The sequence below is a fragment of the Labrus bergylta genome, chromosome 7 (assembly GCF_963930695.1).
Source record: "Labrus bergylta chromosome 7, fLabBer1.1, whole genome shotgun sequence".
Classification (NCBI taxonomy): domain Eukaryota; kingdom Metazoa; phylum Chordata; class Actinopteri; order Labriformes; family Labridae; genus Labrus; species Labrus bergylta.
In genome coordinates, this window is record NC_089201.1 from 7,656,316 (window position 1) to 7,676,723 (window position 20,408).

General features: G+C 42.2%; 1 protein-coding gene across 1 annotated transcript; it reads left to right on the plus strand.

The window, feature by feature from the left end:
- The first annotated feature begins 8,007 nt into the window (after positions 1-8,007).
- fjx1 (four-jointed box kinase 1) lies at positions 8,008-10,311 on the plus strand. Its single transcript, XM_020642296.3, has one exon. It carries the CDS (start codon positions 8,412-8,414, stop codon positions 9,681-9,683), a length of 1,272 nt encoding a protein of 423 aa, XP_020497952.1. The 5' UTR covers positions 8,008-8,411; the 3' UTR covers positions 9,684-10,311.
- Positions 10,312-20,408: the final 10,097 nt, after the last annotated feature.

The window sequence follows — 20,408 nt, forward strand, 5'->3', positions numbered from 1 at the left end:
CCATCTGTTATGGAACATATTGATTTGTGATTGCAAGCAGCAAAGTGAAATCTACTTGAGCACAGGGAGTATCTCAGTGGGAGAGGAATGTAAATAGGAGGCATCAAACTGGCGGTGGGCACCTAAACTAATCACTCTGATCTTTTTTATTATTTATATTCCCACAGCTGGGCTTTGATCAATGCTCCACTCCCTTCTTTTATCAGCAACAAGCCACAGCCACTACCCACCACATTTAATTATTCAATTTGGGCTGCTTTGTTGTTAATAGCAGTGATCATTCCTGCTTAAACGGCATAATGTATGCGTTGACAGCCAACAGTGATACAGACCTGTCCTGTGGGACGCGAATCTATAAGTGGCGAGCGTCTACATGCTGCATTAGAGATTCCAGGCACCAGTGAAGCATAGGCAAGTAAAATATACTCAACATCAAGGCCTGTGGAAACGGGTCGTTCCACAATGCCACAGGCACAAATGATCACACCTTAACTGTCAGACTTCCAGTGAATTAAAGCCAATTCAAATGGCTCCATTCCAGGAGTTTAAATGATGGATACACTCGTACTACCTTTAAGCTGAGAACAACAAGCAGGATGTTGTTATTTATGCAGCAGTTTAGAGAAATTACCAAAATTCAAAGCATACGAGTGGCAAAGAACGAATAGAAAAGAAAAAATATATCAGATAAAAGGCTTCAAAAATTCTTTGAATCAAGTTTTACTATTGTGAAATTAAGGAGCATTCAGGCAACCCGTATTGTCTGTATTTCATGCAAATCTGGATTGAGTGGCTATGAAGAAAGTTTCTCTGTGTTTTTGTTTTACTTGCTGGCTTGCGGCTTCCTGGAGTTCTTTTCCATGTGGCTCGTTTGTTTACCCTTCCCCCACCAGGGTCCTGTCAACACTACCAGCCTCGTGGGTAGCAAAAAGGTCAAAATGCCAAGAGGTCATTTTTGTGTCCAGTATTCTGGCTTCCCCTTCCAGCACCACTTTAGCCACTGCAGAGGATCTGGAGAGAGAGAGAGAGAGTGCAGCTCTGAGGGAGAATGTGAGGGTTCAACTGAAACTTTCTCAGATGCTGCCTGGTAACAATGATCTATCTTTTTTTTTTTCATAATAAGATTTTTTAAAAAGGGATCATTGTAACCGTCACGTACTGCAGGTGTCAAAGACATGGAAGCAACAAATTCCACCGAAACAAAAAATATGGTTGATCTTTGAAACGGGTTTTGAAATATGGTTAACAACACATTTTAACTCATAAAAAGTAACATGTACAGTAAGGAATGACAAACAAAAGATAAGCAAGTTCTACCCCAAAGAAAAACTTGGTTTCTAACATTACAAGTTACAAGTTGACCAAAATCATGCAGCACTTTTTTGGATATAACAAAACAACTTTGCAATGTAATCTTAACAATGTCGGCCTAGAACTACAAATCTGTAATCACTGCAATAAAGAGCTCCCCCTGCTGACTGGCTGCATTATAGGTCATCAACCCCTCCTCTGCAATGATAACAGATGGGTCAAATCTTAAATCAAAATGCACGTCAGATCCAATTTTTTTCAAACCCCAGTATCATGACAGTTAGTTGTTTTCATGCCTTTTTTTGTTCAAGTCGTCTTTTTGTCTGAGAATTTTCTTGTTAATTAGTTATTTAATGCTATAAAATGCTATAAATTTGAATGATAAACAGCTTTGATGACGAAAGTCGCTTCTGCGGTGCTGTGTGCAACAGATTAGCAGAGTACAGCAGAATGGGGGAAAGAAAACGTTGTGAACGCTGATACAAAAGTGATTGAACTTCCTCAACTGTGAGATTCTGCTTCAAACCAACTCAAGAATCTGTTCCGTTTTGGACTGTACTCACCTGAGAGATCTTTGACTTTTTATCGGTCAGTTAAACATGTTTTCTCATTAGCTGAAGCGTAGTGCTAGTGACGTGTGGCTCTTCCAGGTGATCCCGACTGCGCAGACTGGTTGCAAATTTTCAGTATGTCAGCCATCACCATGATATTCTGGCCTCATCCGGTTTAACGAAAGGAGGCTGAGGGATTCTGTCCACTAGTTATTACAGTCTATGGTTTTGTACAATAGCATTTCTGGGCATAGGCATTGGTTTTATAAGGAAAACGAGTCAGTGTGGCGATAAGTGATGCATCAGCAGTAACTTCATACTCCACTCTTGCTTCTCCGACCACTAGTCCAACTCTAAGCAAAGGCAATGTACTAACAGTAACCAAACTGGAGGTCATTTATAGCTAAACACCAGCTAGCACTGAAGCCCTGAAAAGTTGCTCCCAAAGGCTATACTGTCATTACATAATAGCCTATGGGTTCTTATACAGAAATTAGTGTAATCAACTGATTTTAATTCAAGAAAGGTACTCTCTATGGTTGTGTTTTTATGTCATATGATATTAAGATCACAACAGATCTGTAAATTATAACTACCACCGCCTGAGTTGTCAGTCTGTGAATTAATGTCCAGCTTTCATCGAAGTAGCATATCAAGATGGGATCACTGGTTCTACAGTTTCTGGTCAACTTGCATGAGTGAGCAGCATGCCCCATATGGCAAATAAATATTAATATTGCACTGACTGTTCTTGTGAAAACAGACTGTATATTGTGCCTTAGAGACTTTATTTTTAGCACTAGTTTTAGAAAGCAAGTGGATTAAGCCTAGTAGTTAACAACACTGTATGATAGCAAAGTATGGTGCTGAAAGAATGGCTAATCTGAAGATTTGGCTAGAATAAATCATGCTGAAACAGCCATCCCCATGCATCTGTTCAAAGGAATGTGACTGATCTCCCACTGCTCTCATTCTGAGACACTACCATGTGCTGAAATGGCTAAATGATTAGTGGTTGCTCAACCTAGTTGGAAATCTGGAAAGGGTGGAAAAGAGTTGAGACAGAAGATGCTTGCAAAACCGCAGCTCTCCTCCCTCGCACATTCAGAAGATTCAATTTCAGTTGTGATGTGATGAGAGCAACGCTTCACACTCCTCAGCTATTAAACTCGGAGCTGCTAAATGTTGCGCTGAAACATTAGTAGGACATTCAAGCACCATCTCTAATCTTAACTGACCGTGTGACCCTCACCAGACGAGGAGCCAAACCATTTCATGCGGTGCATTTTATCTGCAGACGGAAAAAAAACAAACACCAGGGCTTTGAATGTCATGACTTTGCTAATAATTATCAGATGTTCTTAAGCTCTTTTTTTAGCCAGTTTAAAGGCAAACCACACCACGAGGCACTGAGCGTGCTCGAGTCAATAAGCCAGTTAGCAGACGGAGAAAGTCAAAAGAATTCAATTCTTGACTTCTTGTTTAATAGGGGATTTGGCGTGGCAGGTCAGGGGGTGTAATCCAGGAGATTGGACACTGATTCTTTAATCGAGTGGCTCCACAGTACATCGCCGTCTTCCCTTCCTGATTTCACTCATATAAGAGGGTCTCCCTTGTGTAGCACTGAATTTCAATGGCGGCTTTTAAATCCCCCCCTTTTAACTGCTGCGGCGTGCAAACCAGATGGAGATAGGGAGTACAGTACATCAATAAGCCAAGCCTTCGGACTCCCCCTCCATGGCTGACAGAGTATTTCAGCATTCATTAACACAAACTCATTCATTAGCGACTACCAACTGACCAGTCTTTGCTAAAAAAAAAAACCTTTAGCCTGCCTTTCAGGAAATTGGCTAAGGCAATGCAAATGAACCCGCGGTAACTGGTGAAAAAAGGGCAGCACTTTGCTGGCTGTGTGCCATGTTTGGGTCCCAGTGGTGCAGCCAATCGCTTCGTGTAGCAACAGTTTCAGTTTGATGCTGCCTGGGCTGCTTGTTTCTGCTTTCAGCCTTTGAGGCCCCGGTTTCTGCCTGGATGAAACAAGGAGGGGGGCTGCTGTTTCCTTGAAAAACTGGATGGTCCTAGAAACACCATGGCTGAGAATTCCCCCCCGTGTTATCTCCTAGGGTTTGCACCTTCTAAATGAATTTTAAAAAGCAGTGCGCTGACTGTCAGGTAGATTTTTCTGCAATTTTTGCACTATTTCTTTACTGGAGATAAGGGCGAAGATAAGTGCAGACCCTGACCATGTCTCAGTCAATGGTGGTTATCATTCTCTGTATAGTTTCATGCAATGGTGCGTCTTCAACTGAAAGCTACACACAGCCAAAATTCTAGCCTTCTGAGCAGAGAGTCGCACATAGTGGGCTTCAAGAACAGATGGCAATATGCCAGTTCATGGATTCCAAGCAGGTACTGACAGTACGTGCGTACATACACACCACTAGAATATCAAATCTAATCACTAGACCTCCGTCTTATTATCTGCTCCGCTCACTATTTTAAAGAATAATTGCAAATGAGAACATGCATGTCCAAAGAGCACTCACACAGATCTCGTCGTCACACACACAAGACCAGGAGACGATGAATTCATCCCAATGGAGCCACCCCCCACCCGCCCCGTCCCTGAATCCCTTAGCATGAGTAATTGTCGGGCCCTGTGAAATAATCATAGCTTTCAACGCTAATGGAAGCCCCGCACATTCATTATTCAGTCCAGGGAACAGAGTGCTGCAAAGTGTCAGGGGACCTATGAGTTAGTGCTCAGCGTGAACTAACCTTAGACTATGAGGGAAGTGACAGAAGCCCGCTGCACTTTCTCTTCCTCTGTCCCCCCCACCGTCCCTTTTCTGTCTCCTTTGCCTCTTTACGTGAATCTTCACATTCAGACGGGCACCACGCAGAGAGGCAGAGATCGTGTCACAGCTGCGGCGTGGTCAGATGGCCCGGTGATGGTTTCACTGTGGACAGCATGACAGACGGTCTGGGGTTCTCTTGTGTCACTGCAAGCGTTTGACCACGGACAGCCATAACTGCTGGAGAAAGGCGTTCCCGGTGTTACGGCCCTCTTGGGACTGCTCTGGGATTTACGAGGAAAGCAGAACGAGGAATGCAGCAGGAGGGAGTGGGGAGGGGGGGGGGGGGTTCAGAGGTTGCCTGACCTGCAGATAACACATGGCAAGAAACAGATAGGTTTGATATGAGAACATGCCCGCACTTGTGCTCAGGGAAAAGGGACACCGTGAGTCGAGCTGCTGCAGACTGAGCCAGTAAGTGATAGTTACCCCACACTCCTTAAAAGCAACACACATCAGAATGAATTCCAACAATGCACTTAAGCCGTCTTCATTTCCTATGTCTAGACCTTACAGCTTTAAAGTGAAAGTGGAGGGGAGTAAACCAAAGTGAAGCAGGTTTTTTACATATTGAGTCAATCTTAAAATACTTGAGGATTATTTCTCTATCTGTTGATACGTGTAAGTTTTAATGTCTCTTTAGTGGGCTATGGCTGTTATTTTGGAGCTGTATCCTACAGATCTAACATGAAGAGAGGAAGAAGTCATATTTATTCATATGTGCCTCTGCGATCTAAACAGATGTTTGGACTTCACTTGGAGAAACCAGAAAGATCTAGTATGGGGTCTTGGATAATAAAAGATATGGCTCTGTGTTTTTCGCTGGAAAAAATAAATGAATACACACTACACACAGGAAAATTGAATTTGTATGAGAAGAGGAATTTTGTAGAGCATGGAGACTTGGGGAATAAACCAACCCAGAGAAGCTAGCTGGACTATAACTGGCAGACTGTAGAGTTTGAGTTAATATGACGAAATATCCTTTAGTTTGTTGCAGGCATTTTTGTTTTTTGTTTTCACTGTTAGGAGATTGGAGATTTATGTGAGATATATTCTTGATATATTCTCTAGTCATCTATGTAACCTTGGTTATAAGCTGAGAGATGTGTTGGTTGGGGGCTGTGGGGTGAAGTTTAAAAAAAAGTCTCTTTAGTGTCTGATTTTCTAAGACACAGCTAATTTGTGAAGGATAATGGGTTTTAAACAGTTCTTCACACCAGATGGAAAAATCCCACCTCTGTAAGGACCCACTCTTTTGTCTTCCATTAAAAAAGAAAAACAAGCCCAGCCATGCACCACTACACATATCCTTCCTGAAAGCCTCTTGGACTTGTAAGTGCTGTTCTCTCTCCTCGTGCAAAACTGGGGAATATATGTTCCCACTGCTCTGCCTCCGCTGTCAATCTGCACTGCAGAATCAAACAAAGGCTGGGAATTGAACAAATCAGTCTGCTGATGCCAAACAAACCCAAAAACACCCAACATGGCAAAAAAGAAGTGCACGAGCTACATGTGCAATACGACCAAATCAGGATCATTCCTCCTGCCTGTCTGCAAGACGCTGTCTTCAGTCTAGCCCTGTGTGTTGTTAGACATTCAAAGATATACCACAGAAAATCATCTTGTATGTTTATATGTCTCGTCACGTTTTAAATCAAGTACGAATATCAGCATAAAAATAAGTGTTTGAGGGCTCCAGGCGCTAAATGCATAGATTAGTAGACTTCTAGTTTACTGGGTGTAATTGACTATTCTTGTCTGCTGCTGTCTCTTTCGACTCAGGCAATTTAGCATGGCAGAATGTTGCTATAAAAATGACCCAATTAATTTGATTTGCAAAACCAAGGTTCAAGATACAAAGTGAGTGCCTGAGTGGAATAGTAAAGCGTGTGGGGGGATGCTAATGAAGATCATTTAATGAGGGAGATGCGCATAAGGAGTTTGTATGCATGCGTGTTACACTTTGTTTAACAAAAGCATAGGACAAGGATGAAGCAAGCAGCTGACTTTAGTTTGCCCTGGGTGTGAGCAGGAAATGATCCAATATTTAGCAGCAGAAATGGAAAAAAGGGTGCCAAGAATACCAAGCAGGGGCATGAACTATCAAACATTGAAACAAGGTATTTGTATTAAAGATGTGATGAGGGAGCTAACTCTTACTGCTGATGACAGTGAAAGGTGGGTTTACGCTCTGTAAGATCCCAGGATTTTGGACATTTTGTGAGCATCAGAGTTTAATGAAAGGCAAAGTTTGAACTGAAGATTAATGCAAGAAAGGAAGTAACTTCACTGTTGATTTTACCAAACTTTATTTAGTAAGGAAAATTCTATTGATAAGCAAAATATGTCGTACAAGTTAGGCAAATCTGGAGTTTTCTAGAAATACATTTTTAACCATATAAAACTACATCCTAGTAAAGGAGGAAATGCCAGGTCATTGCTAGGTCTAAAGACGCTATATCGTGCTGTCTTAAAGTCCTAATCAGCATTCATATATTTTTGTTGGAGAAAATTGCCTTTTATAAGTAATGACTATGAAATGAAAGTTCTGAAGTAATTCAATGTGGGGCTCTAAAAATGTACCTAATCACAGTTATTAATCCAATGCATACCTATTTGTTAAATGAATGGCTGTGCCACCCAAACACGTTCCTTTGTGGTTCACTTTTTACTTGTTTGTTTCTGGAGCTTTTTGTCTTAAGTCTGCGGCACCGGAATGATCATGGGATAGATATCAACAGTTCCTGTGATCACATTAAAGTTTTCCAATAGGTTCCTTAAATTGGGTACATGGCAACGACTCCTCTGAGAATACCATCAAAAAACTCTTTAACATTCTAACCCCAAAGAAAACAGTATGCTGGTGATTTTATACTACTTCTTTTGATCCATAATGACGTCATAGGGTCATAAATTAGAGATAGAATACAATTTTAAAAAAGGGAGATTTATATTGTCCACTAATATGGGTAGACCAAACCAAACCAAATTCAACCAGGCTGTATTTGTCTCACTACTAACACAGATATTCCACTTTGTGTGCAGGCACCGAATAGAATTTGTTGAAAATGGTTACATTATTTCCAAAGTATTTTTTTGCACAAGGTTTCAATTATTATAATGGCTACATTTGCCAATACCACACAATCCTCTCACATCATGCACACACACACACTCACAAAACGCAACGCGGTGCACTTGCTCCTCTCCTCTCTGAACCCTCCTTCCCACGATCCGCCCACCATCTCGAGACTGGAGTCACGTGTCCCCCCCGCCTAGTGTCTCTTTGCGAGCCGACAGCACCACAAATCAAACTCACCCAGCGCCCGGCGGAGACAGAAGGGAGGATGAGGAGCGGGGAGGTGAACACGGACAGAAAGCCGCTATTGGACTACAGCGGGCTTTAATAGAGGACGTTTTTAACAGAGGATGTGCGACGCGGTGATCCGAAACGCTCGCTCGGTTTCCCGCAGAGGAGGGGAATGAGAAGGCGCCTGGGCAGGACGGGAGATGAGATTCACACTGTTTCGGAGACCCTCTGATCTCGGCTTGGGAGGTGTGCGGTACACGGGGCGCACAGCTCAAACCTAAACAGTGGATCGTGGAAAATTGTCTCTCTTGTTCTTTTTTTTGCCACCCCAAACCTTCTGGACATTTGTGGGTCTCGGGAGGGGGAAAGGTGGTCTTCACTATGAGGGCTGTTACAGCAAACTTATTCGCTCTGCTGTTTCTGTGCGCCCTTGCAAGTGTTTTCTATGTCTGGAGCGCATTGGAGAGCCGTTTGGAGCGACACAAACGCAGGTTCTCAGGGTCCTTACACCAAGGTCTCCCAACGGACCTCTCCACAAAAACTTTCAGAGCATTGCTCGCCGTGCCAGTGGCACAAAGACCGCGCTTGGGGGGCAGACTTGAGGCGCACAACCTCACTGATCAAACCGTCTCTGCAGGAAGTCCAGATTACCATGTGAATGGGGATAACAAGAGGTCAGCGCGGCGGGAGGGCCCGGTCAAGTTGGGCTCCCTGGTGGAGGATGGGATCTTTTGGAGTGAATGGCTTGAGGAGCTACTCCCCGAGCAATTCACAGAGGAATATGCTCAGGCGTGGAGAGAGAGAGCCAGGGCACACCGGGTAGTGAAGCTGGAGCCCGGATGCGGCAGGATATCGAACCAGCTCGCTACTTTTGCAGACGGGACCAAAGCGTGTGTGCGTTACGGAATTAACGCGGATCAGGTGCAAGGGGAAACTTTGACTTATTACCTTGCCAGTTTGCTCGGCATCACAAACCTGCCTCCTCTCATACTGTCCCAGCTGAGCGGTGACAGCGAACAATGGGATGCTGTGAGGGCGCGGATAGACGGTTTACAGTGGAGTGATGGAGCCGTGGTTTCTCTCACTAAGTGGGTCTCCAACCTGACGGGGGTGGTCACACCTGCGCCGCTCAGACCGGAGAGCAACGGGCTGCATCCTGTGCTGCTCGAGCTCCGGAACAAGACGACGGCGGAGCTGCTGGAGCTGATGCAGTGGACCGACCTGATCGTGTTGGACTACCTGACTGCGAACTTCGACAGGCTGGTCAGTAATCTGTTCAGCCTGCAGTGGGACTCGCGCGTAATGGAGAGGGACACGAACAACCTCCTCAAGACGCCGCGCGGTGACCTTCTGTTTATAGACAACGAGGCCGGGCTGGTGCACGGGTTCCGGGTGTTGAACATGTGGGAGAAATATCACAGCACAGTGCTGAGCTCGGTGTGTGTGTTCAGAAAAAGGACAACGCAGCGCGTGGCGGAGCTGCACAAGCGCAGAGACTCCAGGAAAAGGCTGCTGGAGCTCTACAGAGACAGCGAGCCTTTGTCCCTGGAACTGGGGTTTCTCTCAGACGAGCACGCCGCTGTTCTCCAGGACAGGATAGACAGATTATACAAACACATTTTGCATTGCAGAGGGAAGTACAGCCAGCTGTGAAGGATTTGTCGTCTGCACGGTGTAATGAGCTCTGCGAAAAGCGAGTGGCACACCTGTGCTAAACTGATGCGCATTACATTAAACTGTCTTGAATATCCAGCTGAACTACTACCTCTTGTGAATAGAATATGTTGCCTACTTTATAAATAACTTAATTTTACACATGTTTATAAGCTCCCTGAGTTTCCCACTGTACTCTCACAGAGAGGAATGATTGAGAAAGGTTCATTTGAAAGAATAGGCTAAATTTGTGACTTGAGCTTTATAACACAGTCCTTCGTGTGTGTTTGGGTTATTGCCTTGTGTTCAGTTATTCTTACGATACAATTCTAAGCCTTAACATAATTTAACTGTATTTGTTGTTAACCATCTTGGTGCGCTTTTTCAAGAAATCTTTTGCACATATACATTGACTTGGCAGCACCTGCACTCTTGTTTTTTGAATTGCATATTAAGCCTTAAAATCACAGGTGTATCATATACATTGTATATGTTGTAAGTATGTTGTAAATACTGTCCACCAAACTGATTTTTTTAATTTGATGTTTCACTTATTTAATGTGCATTGTAACATTCCAAAATCTCTCGTCCTTTTTGATATAAAAAAAACACTTTAATTTAATGTAAAGATGTTGTCTGTGCTTTATCTGCAGTTTCTATTTAACGGCCTCATTAGAGTGCATCAAATATTTACCTATGTCTTTGTGGGGCGCTGTGATTTTCCAAGGCTCAGCACTGGCCCATTACAGTGCACTCATTGTGCTGTAGTAATATCTTGCACTGGCTCACTGTTCCCCAGGAGCCATTCTGTCAGCCACAGGCACGCTACAACAGGAATCTCTAATCCCTTTCATAATCTCAGCCAGAATGATAAAGTGAAGGAGACAAGTGACATCCTTTCAGAAGGGTTTTACTGTTCCCTAACTCTATCAAAACGTCTTTCTTTTGAGGAAAAGGAGACGGATTACAGAATATTCGTCACTGTAGTAATATATACGGTCAAACTGAGGCCATGGCCGCTTTCCTTATTGGTTCAATCTGTTTGGCTAAAATGCGAGAAAAGTCCATTTGTCGTTGCATGTGCTGCAGTGAGAAGCCAACTCTGCAATAAATGAGCGCTTTGCTCTCAGAGGGGGAGCCTTGTTTACAGTCTTTCAGAGGTTGAATTAGTGACTGTGAAAGAGAAAAAGTACAGGTAATGCCCGGAGGTCAGCTGTATTACTTTCCTTTGAGCTCATATGCTTTCACTTTGCACATCGGTTTCTAATTTAACCCCATGTGGAAGGATCCTCTCCTTGTTAGTTCCACTTTAAAGCCCAGTTCTCTGTCTGATTCCTGATCCCAGACTTATGAGCACATCAGAGAGAAAGTCAATGATCAAACTTTTGACGCCTAATTCTTTCCAGCCTCTTCCTGATCTGCAACTCATCTGGTTGCTTTAACGTTGTTTTTTTTATATATCTATAAGCCAACTCCAGAGCACACCAGTACTATTTGAACATCTCCAAGAGTGCCTTTTTTCTTAAATAGTGGCAAATTCCATGCCCTATACAGCACTTAAGTATCAGTGATTTATGCGCCATCCTTCTTGCTTCACTATGTGGTTGAAGAGAATCAGCAGAAGTTTAAGCAGGTGCAGCTTGAGTCTTTTTTTTCTTCTCCAGACTATAACAGCCTGCTGCAGCTCTAATAGGGACTTGGGGATCAATATGTGCACTGGCTTTTGTATATGGGAAAGCAGGTCATGTTAATGTGCTGGGAGTGGGGTTAGTATCAGTATGTGAACATGTGTGTTTTGTCGGGTGGGGGGAGGAGGAGGGTTTGCAGCTGGGCATGGCGCTCTGAGCATGTGTGTTAATACAGAAAAGAGAGATTTACGACAGCGTGCAGACACCGGGGATTAGAGCCAATGTTAAAGTGAAGTCTGCAGGTCTGAACCGGACTCACAGCCCTTCCTCTCTCTCCCTGCCTCGCACCATTTCCCCTCCCTCATGTATTTCACCCACATCCAGCAGCTTCCTGCAGCTCATCCGTCTTCAGTGTAAACATAACTGTCAACTTCATTTGTTAGCTAAGTGGAAAATGAAAGTTTCATTTTCCCTAATTAGCTTTTCTTTTTCTTTTTTATGCATTCCTTCACACACAAAAAAAACAGTTTTTTAATCAGCGGCCATGCCAGCTGTAATCAAACTAATGGTATATTTCAAAGAGGTTGTTGAATCACCCTTTTAACTGTTCACATGTGTTGCCTCCCTCACTCTGTCAGCCTGGTTTATTTCAGGGGTTTTTTTCACCCAAGGGCACCTAAATCTTCATGCTCATAACTCTGTGACATGGTCTAATGAGTGCAACTTGTCCCAGCTCATGGTACCAGTGCAGCAGCTTATTATGCAGTATTATGTGGTTCTTACCAGATGTGCTTGTTTTCTGTGTCGGGAGGCGGAATCACACACACACTCAGACAGACAGTCACACAGCCGGGGGGCCCATAGCAGGCCCGAGCAGAGACCCCAGGTACTCGGGCTGATCTTGTCTTCTTTGTGCACTCTGCAAACATTCCAGAGGAGCAGAGGGAGGATCATCTCCATGGATACACAAACGCACACAGGAACTTCTCAGGGAGGAGAGTGGAAGGAGTCCCAGCTGTGTACATAGAGCATTATCAAAGTTGGCCAAAGTTCTGTTTCAGGTTTTTCAAAAACTACAAAAAAGTGATCATCAGCAAAGTTATCCAAATAAAAGTAGCACTTCAAAGAAACAATTCAACATTTTGGGAAATACTTCTTACTGTTACTTTCTTGTTTATTAGGTAAGAAGATCAATACCTCTTGTGGCTGTTCAGTCACTATCAGGCTAAAGCCAGCAGCCAGTTAGCTTAGCATGGCTTAGAGCTTTGACTTAGCCTATTGCGATGCAATGTTAACAAAGTCATCTACCAGATTCTGCAAAACGAGTCCTTAAAGCAAACTGTTTGCTGTCGCCTTTTGATTGATTAGACAAACTTGATTAGAAGGGTTTCAACTCACAAATGGAACTATTGTAATGAAAGCACATTAGCAGATGAATTGCAAATATCCAACTATTCCTCTAAACCTTAAGTCCTAAAAGAATAAACAGCTGCTGGATGGAAACAAATCTGTTTAATTAGACAAAGAGTGCTGTTAAAAAATGTAAATCAGGTATTTCATCTGACACCGGGCAACTAACAGACTCAATCACTCCCTCTCCCTGAGAGCCTGCCATGTGTGATTGGACGGACATTACTGGCATTCTTTCATGGCTACACAGTGCAAGGAACTTCCTGTGCATGACTGAATGATTTCATTATGAAACTCGGCACACACTAAGGGGGAGAGTCACTTAGTCACAGCTCAGTGGGCACGGGCCATGAAGGGTAAACTGGGGGGTCTGTGCAACGACTGGAGGGGCTTTGGCAGTGTAACGACTGGACAGGCAGGCTGTGATGCGCCTGGAGAGCTGGCACAAAGCCTGGCTTTGTCCGAACCAGGGCTGAAAGCATAAGGTCAGGGCCTTTGGGCATTCTTTCTCAAGACAAAGTAGAAGGTAATGAGTAACAGAGGCGGGCGAGAAAAAGGTCTGCGCATACCACAGCTACTAAGAGGAGATAAAACGTGTTAAGTGTAGTGACCTCCTCTGTTTTTATCCCAGCATGTGTACGTTAAAATTCATTTAAATCTACATCTCCTTTGTCTTTCCCTATTAATGTATGTAGGTGTTAAAATTGGGATCATTTCCCCCCCCTTGGTGATGATCCGTAGATGTGGGTTGTGGATTTAGCGGTGAAGAGTCACATTTCATCACATGCTGCAAGTTTAACAAGCGTGTGCATCTGGAAACATCACGAGGGACACTGAGTTGTGTTAATCTCTTCCATATGGATTTACTTTGAAAGTCAGCTGTGATAACACGCAGGTGTTTATTAATTCAAAGGGAATACGAATAGACAAATGGAAAGTGAAGGCATGGGTTATGAGTCAGGGCTACAAAATTCTCCCTGAGTGCGTTTGTGACGATTACAAAGTGTTATTTTTTCCCTAAACTGTTAAGGCACCAAATATCTTCAGCCAACCAATTTGCATCCTTGGGTGTTGAATTGTTTTTTTGTTGTTACAGTAGATAATACACAAGAGAGCCGACTAATGCATCTGTCCTACTGTTTTCCACTCCTTCAGGACAGCCATTCTAGTAGATAATGGAAAAGATTACATGAGTTTTTCCATCCAAAAAGTCTAAGTGAGATCTTTCAGGGAGTTTATATTAAAATAAATAACATGAACTTGTGAAATTCACATATGCCTCCTCATCCTTTGGTTACTATTAGATTGAGAGCCATAATATAGCCTACAGTATGTTTACAGACAAGTCATATAGATCTGTTCATAATCCATTAAAACTGGTTGAGAAACAAGAACTGTTTAAAGTCAATTTGGATTGCCTCTTTTTTTCCCTTAATACGATTTGCCTCATGCCAGTCATAGCACACATAAAAATAAATCCTGATTAATTTCAGCACATAATTCCATCCTATTTGTTATGCTTAGTCCCTCCAGCTCTGTCTCGCAAATGTCAGACCGCGTTCTGCTGAATGTCATACGCCTAATTTGATTTCACGAGGAACTACTGCATTTTATTTTGTGAAGAGAATAGGTCTATTGGCATTTTTGAAAACGTTAACGTCTACGTTTTCTATTGACAGAAAGGGCACAACACATTCAGATCTTTGCTGTTAGCATGAGTAGTAAATACAAAGGACTACATTTAGCATCCTAGCACATTGTAAATTGTTAACTTAATCAAGGATTACCCAGGCATGACATCAGCTCTGTTGTTAGGACCTTGGTTGTGTACAAATGTTCTGTCTTCCCCTCCTTATTAAAGCTGAAATGCTGCACAGCGTTTGATTGACATGCTTGATGGGTTTTGATGCCCCTGTGGTTGATGCCTGTCTATGTCTCAGTTAAGCCAGGGGACCTGTTTCAAGTAGAAGCTGTTTCACTCATTTGCATCGGGGTTCATCTCTATGTAAATGTGAATTAGTATGCTTATGGAAATGGCTGCTTCTTTTCCCTGTGTTTTGCTGGAAAGAATAACTGATCGAATTCACAGGATGATAATCTATCATTTTGTTCTTGAAAGGGTCTTTCCCATGGCCACCTGCACCTCGCTGAGATTGTGGCTGTAATGAAGATATTTCTATGCAAATGTTGGCCAGGGAAGGTAATGAATCAGCCAAAGAGTCAGACAAGGAGTTGATTTGTCCAAAATAAGCTCGCTGGACATGTGGTTAGGTCTGCCTGCAAAGGAAGGGCATCATTCACAAATATCTTCCTACAGGTTTCTAGACTTTTTTTTCTCTCAAAATTTGTTCTCATGAAGAAAGAAGATACATGAAGCTGTTCTTCAGGAAGAATGAGCGACTTTTTGATCCAGACGATGTTGCCCTTGAGCACCAGTATGAAACAACAAAAACATCTATTTGGCAACATCTACGCCATACTGAAGCGTTGTCTCCATCCACAGACCTCCAACCCCCCTCCCCTCACATTGGTATGAAGCACTTTTCAAATGGAACCCACCATAATTAAGCACCATTAAGCGCAAGAGGCTGACAAAATTGTCCTAGGCTCGAGTTGCAATTGCCTGTGGCCTGCAGTCTTGTGTTAACAGGCTAATGTTAGCACACTTAAGGTAGCTCGTAGCTCCATATTGCATCTTCTTTTAACTGCAGAATTGTTGGCACCTGTGTTCTTAAATTGATGAATGTCATGTCCTGGTAAGCTGGAAGCTCGTGCATGTTTTATCCCTATTCGCATAAAAAAAACATCCCTTTAATATCCATATAAGGGCATAATACTGCATGGCCATGTGCAAACGCAAAAGTCACAAAAACATTCTAAAGGCTGCCGCAAAAGTGCCAGATGTGTCATTTAAATACCTTTTTTTTTTTTTACCTAAGTGCTCGTATTCAACCATCAACATTTTGCTAGTTTAGTTAAGATAAAACACTGTATAATTTAAATAAAAGCTGACTCATCTTTCTATAAGAGCACAAGGAAAACACAATTACCAATCATTTTGCCCTGACATATCAGCACTCAAATGTCCATGCTTTTCAGTTTTTGCATTACATTTTCTTAGTTAGAACAAACCCCAGATGATAAAACTTTGGTGAATGTCAGAATCTTCTTGAAAACTGCATAAGGGGGTTTTAAGAACAAATGCCTCGCTAAGAATGGTTGGTGATTGAGGCCCAATGAGTGGATGACTTTCCTAATTCTGATAAAGAATTCAATAGCAACCCAACGTAAATCTTTTGCACATTTTATCGATGAAATCTGAAAATCCTTTTTAGAACTTTACTTCTACTCAACTCATGAAACTATCTGTTCATTTCCAGGACATATTTAAAATCAGTGGAGTATCTTTCTGCTGTGCTGTGGCTGTGTCATACTGTCTTTGTCCTCTCCATACCTGAAGTGCAAACAGAATCGATACACAGAAGGGGAAAGGGGACGTGAGATACTTGATGGCAAATACCTACAACCCGCTGAAACAGCACATTCCGCTCTGCCTGCTGACCACTTGTTCTCTGAATGTTAGTGCTGGCTAGAGGCAGCAAGCTGTCGGAGATCTGCGTATGGTCACAGTAGTCATTTTAAATTATTGCACCAATGGGCTGTGCCGGTGCTCAGTAATTTGGTCATTTCTATGTAAATTGCGCCCATAGTAGGCTGTTGTACCACACAAATGTCCGCGCCTCGCCTTGCTCCGTAATAGCACACTGTTACACTGAAATGATTAAGCCCACTGTGAAGAAAATGTCATGACAGTCACTCAGTTAAGTAGATAGGTCGGCAGGAGTAGAGATAGAACAGAAGAGGAGGGCACTCAGGCATGCGGCTATGAAGACAGGCATAAGAGGCAGGCAGTCGATTTGGGTTGAGTCCAGGTGCTGGCCTCTCTCTTTAGAGGGGGGAAGAGAGAAGAGCTCACTGGAGACAAACATTAGGGGCTTTATGGCTGACTCTGCAGTATCATTGTAAAGATTGGACATGAAGGTGAGATAAGGCTGCCTAGTATGGCTACAGCAGAATGGAGCAATGTATCAACTTTGTGACACAATTATATACGTATAGGTTAATGAAGTTTATGTATTCTACCTCAGGATTTTATAAACTTAGGCTTGGGTAAAAAATCTTGGCAGCATTTTGAGCCAATCTCAGCTCTGACAGACATTATTATCCCCTCTGTTATTTGCAGCAATATGGCACTGCTACCTTCAATATTCAAAGACAATCCGTTTCCTACATGTATTTGGAGAGGGTGTTCTAAGAAAAGTCTCTCTTTATTGAAGTTTTAAAACAAAGGTTCTCAGTAGGGTTTTTTTTTTTAATCTTTGAATTTGAATGTGTTATTCAGTTCTGCCTAGTAAACAACCTGCTGGAAAGAAATGTTTTTTTTTTTATTATCAACTGTCTCCACAAGCAGTCTCTCCAGCTGGATTTCTCTGGGTATTTCTTTTTGTTATGCAGCTCAGTGTGTCTTATTTTGCAGCAGCTTTTTCAAACAAAGCATTGTGTGTTGAGATTTTTGTCTTATTTCGTGTGCACATGTGAAAAGACCAATTAAAACTGAAGTAGCAAGTCCTTGAACGCCCTGTTTGCACTGCATGGGTGCTTTCAAAGCTACCCAAGTGGGCAAATGAGAACCTACCATTTATGAGAGATAGGGGGATTACTATTTCTCTGTGAAATTCCACTCTAGCCTTCTCAGAGTGCGATTCCGTGATGTCGCCTATCTAAGCACTGTAGCCATTATGTCTTTGTACATTCATATTGATTTTGAAATGGCTTAATACTGGTGTCTGAATTCACAATTCCTTAGCCAAGAAGGCAGTACTTTGTCCCCCCCCCCCAAATAAATAAATAAATAAATCGTGCATGGACAAGCAGTCTGAATAAGCCTTTGGGGATTTGAAGAAACCCAACAGTAACAGAGTATTCAGCCTTGAGGAAAGCCAGGAATAAGGCTTCTGATTGGTTGATACATTCAACAGAAGACAACAGGAAGTGGCTCAAATGATGGCAAACTGTTTTTTTTCCACAGAAGAATGGAGGATCACAAGTCTTGTGATAAATAATTGTTCAAAAGAGGAAGTCAACACTGCACGGAACCCTGATCATCCTGCCCGTAAGTCTGATAGCTGTGAACTTTCCCTGGCCTGATCATGACTTATTCTAACTATTCTATAAACATGGTAAAATAGTCAATAAATAGTGTCAAAGGCACTTGGCTAGATGAGAATACTAGTTCCAAAACCTAAGTCAAGGATATCCATTAGCTTTGTATCCCCATGGGCACATTGGACTAGCATTTTATTTGAGTCCCCTTATTGTTTTTACAACAGCATAACTTGCACAAGCATGCACAAGCAAGAGGGAAAGCCTTGAACTTTCTTGCACTGCACATGCTATTCTTCATATTGACACTTTCTGCAGGCGAAGTCCAAAAAAATCTACCCAGACTCAGAGAAGGTGAAAAAGAAAATGTCAAGCTCTCAAACAAGGATGTACGTTCACTGAAATAATTTTTGAAATGTTTAAAAAGGAAGGCATGAAAACATTTGCTTGTCCTCAACAATTTGCAAAGTTGTAAGAGATTTGAATTCCTGTGTGCTTTGGCAAAAAATTAAAACAACTGACAAACCTTTTCATCATACCAATGTCTATATAGATCGCTCATCAGAGAAAAAGTCCTCTTTAATCCCAGGCCAACAGAATGGCTGACAATGACTGGGACTGTGAGAAATAAAGGACAAATAAAGAGATGATATAAAAAATAAAAGACACAATTTTTCTTGTCTTTAATAGAATTATTTAATTTAATTTGATCATTTATGCTTTTAAGATTTTGACTCTCTCTCAAAGACATTCCTTCCCCTTTTCACACCTGTAACCTGACTCATCTCAAATAACATGTTTGAGACATCCAGGCCTCCCACGCCAGCAGCCACAGCAATTATACTCTGACACGACTGCAGGGCGAGGCTCCGTGTCTCGCGTTAAACGAGACACCCTTACATTACCTTAACCAAAGGGGAAACAATACTGGGTGTAGTGGTTCACTTCCCTCCACACTCTGTTCCATTTTAAGCAGCAAACCTTTGTGTTTTTTTTCCAAGTTCCACTTTACATAACACACATCCTTTTGCTACAGACATGCTGCGTGTGGGAGGTTTCAAAATCCACTAAGTACAGAAAAAAAAAACTACTTGACCGACAAGGTTAGGGTTACAGGAAATTCAGAGGGTCATATCATTTTGTGAATTGGCTAGGTTGACTTCAATGAAACAAAAAAGGCTTTGACACAGTGAGCTAGCTGCAGTCCTTCTCTTAGTTTTTAAGACTTTCTCTCGCCCTTCCCTTAATTCCCCACCACTCTCTTTCATTCTATGTCTTCACATCTATTTGGCCTGAGCAAATATTGCCAATGTGAGATACTGCGAGCATTGATTGATTACGGGTGGGGTCTAATCACCCGGGCTAGTTACAAAGACATCTTCCACAAAAATCAATGCCACTGAAAGAGAAACTAAACCTTTTTAAGGTTCCACAAACGTTTCTAATAAAGCTCTGTCGACCGCGAGGGGAATATCTACTATTTTCTCTCATTTTGTGGTACTGCTGCTTCCATTTTTGAAAGCATTGTAATTTATTCTACATCATTTATCCTTTAAAATAGAAAAGGAGCAGGGGGTTTATTGGACATTTAAGGGCTGGGAATTTATCACTGATATGACCTATTGTATATAACTCAGTTTTAATCGCAAAATTGATGGTCTCCCATCAGGAAGTGGAAAGGTAAAGAGATTGGTTGTAAGGCTGAAAGCAGACATCTTCAGCAAGGGCAAGGAGAGTGCAGCAAAGTGATTTATTCCTCTGTATGTTGACTTTTATGTTCCCAAGGCTGTGCCTGACATGTGTGGAGGTAGCACAGAGAAATGGTCACGTCAAATTCATGGCTTCATTCCCTAACCAAAAGAAACGTATTGGTTGATCATTGTGGATAAACTAAAAGATATTTTATTTTGATCATTATTCATCATGTTAGTCTATTTTACATTCTTGCAGTTTGATATCTTTTGAAGACAGGCTCTTTGACAGATTAACAAGCTATTTGACAACGTCAACTACTGATCTGAGGAATCGGTTGTTCGCTAAACCTCTCCCTCCCAAACAGCAATTATCCGACACAGCTTAGCAATCTTAACTAGGCATGGCAGGCCTGTCTAAGCTTTGTATTTCTCACGTTAAAGTGTTGTAAATGAGGCCAAAGCAAGAGGGACACTCAAAGTTTTAAGATTTCTAATGGCAGAATGTCTTTCTTTTAAACACTAGAGCAAAAGTGTAAATGTATGGATTGAACAGAGTGTGTATCTGCTTTAATCTCGTGCATACATACAGAACATACTCTTGTATCTGAACATGACTTCAATGGCCAAGGTGCACATCAGTCTAGCTCAGCTGATTCAAATCTGACAGTGATTGTCATTTCTGTCAGTAAAAATTGAAGGTTGCTTTAAGATATGAGATGCAGGATTTTCATCTACCTGACATAAGGGCCCATTGTTTCAAAAATAAGCATGAAGTCTGAGCAGTAAATATACATCATTAGCATTGTGAACTGCATATTGTCCTTGTGAAA

Coding starts and splice junctions, on each gene's coding strand:
- fjx1 (XM_020642296.3), top strand. CDS start 8,412: ATGAGGGCTGTTACAGCAAACTTATTCGCTCTGCTGTTTCTGTGCGCC.